The sequence below is a fragment of the Olea europaea genome, unplaced genomic scaffold (genome assembly GCF_002742605.1).
Source record: "Olea europaea var. sylvestris unplaced genomic scaffold, O_europaea_v1 scaffold996, whole genome shotgun sequence".
NCBI lineage: Eukaryota > Viridiplantae > Streptophyta > Magnoliopsida > Lamiales > Oleaceae > Olea > Olea europaea.
In genome coordinates this window covers 106701-111027 of record NW_019268474.1, presented here as the reverse complement: position 1 = coordinate 111027, position 4327 = coordinate 106701, and the positions used below count along the sequence as shown (strand labels likewise).

General features: G+C 36.2%; 1 protein-coding gene across 1 annotated transcript; it reads left to right on the top strand.

Moving 5' to 3' along the window:
- Positions 1–2350: 2350 nt before the first annotated feature.
- Positions 2351–4322, top strand: LOC111392922 (the record flags this gene model as incomplete). Its single annotated transcript, XM_023018335.1, has 2 exons — positions 2351–2605; positions 4212–4322. Coding segments are annotated over exons 1-2 (240 nt in total), but the record flags the coding sequence as incomplete, so codon positions are not given.
- Positions 4323–4327: the final 5 nt, after the last annotated feature.

The window sequence follows — 4327 nt, the reverse complement described above, 5'->3', positions numbered from 1 at the left end:
GTGGTTTGTGAAGTAAGGAGTGGCGGCTCCTAGCAAAAATTACCCATTGGTAGTTGAGAAGGGGAAAGGAAAGGAAGACAAGGTGTGTTTAGCTGACTTGGAGTCCATGTGTGCATTTGGTTTAACAACTAAACAATTTTAATGATCATGCCTTTTTTTTTTTGTTTTTTACGTAGACATAACTAGTGACAGAATTCATTCGGTGATTGATGGAGTGCAACTTACCTAAATTCAGCGACCACTGAAAAGCTTAAAGGTTGGTGAGTAAATCGTGACGAAGTGCAAAGTTCAATGACTGATAAAACATTTAATTCAAGAATATATGCAAAGTTAAAAGAAGGAAAAATTGCAGTCAAGGTACCAAACCTTTCATTTGTGCCACTGTGAGTACCAAACCTTTAAAAAATGTGCAGCTCAAGTCTAAATTGACAGTTTCCGTTAGTTTGACCTTAAAGACTGTCAATTGACCCCAGAAATTAAAAATTTAATAATTTTCCCAAAATAAGGTGAGGGCATTTTGGACATAATACATTTCCCCTATTAAATCAAAAATTAAAAAAATAATAAAACCACAATCCATTCCCATCTCCTTCTTCCCCAAATCAAAACCACTCCATCCAACCACCACATTCATCGCCGGCAGCCACCACTACCCACTGGCATCACCACCACTGCCCACTCAACAATACTCATCAACAAGAAAAGCTTAATGATCTTATAAAACCTTGATTCATTGACGATTCGAACGGAAGGATTCATGAAATCAAATAGCATGTGGTTTGCTTCAACAATTCTTGCATCGCACAACCCCTTTTCTTTATACTGATTTTTTTGCTATTTTTTTGTAATTTCTTGTGTAAAAATCATGGATCCCAAGGGCTCAAAGCAGCCATAGGAGGTGTCTAGTTTCTTAAATAATAGCCCGAGGATGGGCAAGATTAAGGCGGCAGAGATGAGAGATTTTTAGATTGTGGTTGTAGAGAAAGAAGAAGGGAAAAAACAGGCACTGGCACCCAAAAGAAGCTCGAATAACGATAGGCACATGAAAGTTGAAGGCAGAGGGAGGAGGATAAAGATGTCTGCCCTTTGTACTGCTAGAATTTTTCAGCTAACCAGAGAATCGGGACACAAATCTGATGGAGAAACTATACAGTGGTTGTTACAATAGTCCGTTGAATATGAGAATTTAATTTCAGTTAAAATGCCTCCACTGTTGGAATTTGCCTCAATACCAACTCCGACTAAGATTAGCACTGTTATGGAGGAACATCCGGCGACAGTGGAGTAGGCTTTCATTTATGAGAGTGAAGATGCAGTCGTCCAGGTGAAGCACAATTTGAGGTGGTGGTGCCGGAGATGGCTTCGACAGGTAGAAAGTCGTTTGTGAGGGGGTAACTGGGGGTTAGGGAAGAAGGAGAAGGGGGTGGGTGGTTGTGGTTTTGCTTTTTTCCTTTTTTAATTTTTATTTTAATAGGGGAAATGTATTATCTCCAAAATGCCCTTACCTTATTTTGGGGGAAATTATTAAATTTTTAATTTCTGGGGTCAAGTGATGATTTTTGAGGTCAAACTAATGAAAATTGTCAATATAGACTTGAGCTATACATTTTTTAAAGGTTTGGTACTCACAGTAGTACAAATGAAAGGTTTGGGCAAAATCTTCTAATAAACAAAAGATTTGATACCTCGACTGCAGTTTTTCCTTAAAAGAATGTATTATTTTATTTGTTTATTAGTTTAGAATATTTGAAATAATATTAAAAAATAAATAATACATAATTATGTTTAAGCACATGTATACTTTTAGTACTTCACACTCAACCCCCGAAATTCATTGCTCCACGTTACGCATTTTAGAACTTTGATTTCATTTTTAAGATCACCAAATGCAATTGATTTGCTTTCTTAGCCCCCGTTTGGCCCCCATTTTGTAAAAATGAAAATGAATGGAATGATTTTTTTTTAAATGAGTAGTTGAAAAAAAAGGAAAAGTTTTCGATTTATGTGTAATATAAAGGTTGAACTCTAACTTTGAGGGCTCCTACCGTTCTGCTTCTAGAACTTTGTGAGGGAGGTGAATTGTGGGACGTGTCTCAATGGATTAGAGAATAAGAGCTGTCTGTACACTGCGCCTACAAGAATTCAAATTACATGTCTCAAGAATCGAACTCCCACACTGCGGTTGTCAGCAGGGCGTGAGATAACCCCACTTCTGTCCTTTGCCCCATTGGACTATGACTCGGGCGACTGATTTATGTGAAATATTATTTTATGAAAGATTATGCACTTGAAAATAAGGGAGAGAAAAATAAAATGTAATGGAATGAAAAATAAATGGGCCAAACGGGCTTAGTCATTACATCGAGCACCTGTTGTGTACTTGGTTTCCTCTCGAATCCCAAACCTAGGCATCAATACATATACACACATAAATATATTAAATTATTCGCATATAGTTTTGAGTTTGCGAGTAGGGATGATATTGCCAGTGTTCAAGCTGGGCACACTTGCACTGAAAACGCTATGCAAACCCATTGGCAAACGCATCAAAAAAGAGGCGGGCCTAAACCCCAAGTTCAGGCAATCCATAATCAACATTGCCCAGGTCAGTATCCCCGATATTTCAATACGAAAATGATCTGAGCTGCACTATATTTATACTGAGTGTGTAAAGATGGGCATAATTAGATGAGTTAAATCTGGGAAAGAAGGGTTGAAATTGTTAAATTCTTGATTTAAATGCACTGAAGCCGTAATGATTTTAGTTATTCGTTATTTAGGGGTTTTAAGATTATCGTTTTGCAGAATCTTGTTTGTGGGTATAACGGGAAGAAAGTGTCTATATTTTCAAACACATTTTGAAGGGATAATAATATAATAGTTTATATATTTCTAAATAGAAAACTAGAAGTAATTTTGGTCTGCAATAGTGTCTGAAATTACTTGGTTGGATGCAGTTGCTTGTATTAGCATGTCTAGGAGAATATGGTTGTTTTACTTCGTCAAACACTTTTTGTCAATAGAATAGGAGAAATGCCAAAAACTGGATTTTGCAATCCCTTTTCACTTTTTCCTAGTACTAACTCGTAATAGTGATAAACAGGGCATCAAACTTTACTGCTACTGATTTCTTTGCTAGGGTTTACCAATTTTTTAACTGAAATCTGATTAATTTCATTAGGAAGTGGACTTTGTTTTGAAATAATCTGGCACCTTAATATTTACCAGTTTCCACCAGTGGAAGCCTCTCTATGAAGAACTTGTTATCTGTCAAGCTAATTATTTATGGTGCTTAGCATAACAAGCATAGGGATGAACCTGTTAGATTAGATTGAGAAAATACCTGACAACAATGTTTATGAGGAAATGTTCCTAACAATCTTCGGTTTGCAACCTGTAGTCATGGACTGGAGGTATATAGCTAGGAAATGAGAAGTATTACAGTGATGCAGAGGGGGGCATTTGCTTCAAGGAGTGTACAATAATATGTTGTAATAAAGCTGTCAAAAAACAGTGTTTTGGGTTTAGTAATGTAAAGAAATCAGGGAATATTTATTACATGGAACAATATTCCATCCTCTTGAATCATGTTATCATGGAGACTCACCAGGAAGAATATGGCATAGAACTATGCACTAGAAGTAATCATTATATCTAGGCTCTGTAAATCGAATGTTAAAAGTGATAACTTTCCAACAACTCATATCAATACATGATATTTTTGTTTCATTTTGATTTTGTACCCAACTTTGATGCTCGTGTCATAATCGGTGTGTTGGTTCTGTTGTAGTGCCTTTGCCCTTCCAATAATGGTAGAAAGTGATAAAATAAGAAATGGTACAAAGGGTGCTCATCATATTTATGAGATGAAGATTAAATGTATTTGTTAATTTGGTTATTCAATTGATTAGTTTTGATGATTTGATTGATAAATTTACTTTTACCAAATCAATAAAAATATACGTCTCTCATGGTTCCAAAAATGTGTATCTGATATAATGCCACTCAATGATTCTTATGTGAAACAAATGGTTTTCTTGAGACAGAGACTCTTCAACAGGGGTATTGAGTTCGCTACTTATGTGTCATACAAAGAAAAGTTTGATACCCAAATTAATGGGAACAGGAACGCTCCAAATTTGCACCACTTTCTGCTGACAGAATTATATTTTCTTACTTCTATAATCTTCCTTCCTCTGATTCTTTTACAGGCTAACCACCGGTTCACAACAACTCTGCAAAGACAGATTTATGGTCATGCAACAAATGTCGCAATTCGTCCTCTAAATGAAGAAAAAGCTGTTCAGGCTGCTGCAGACCTCTTAGG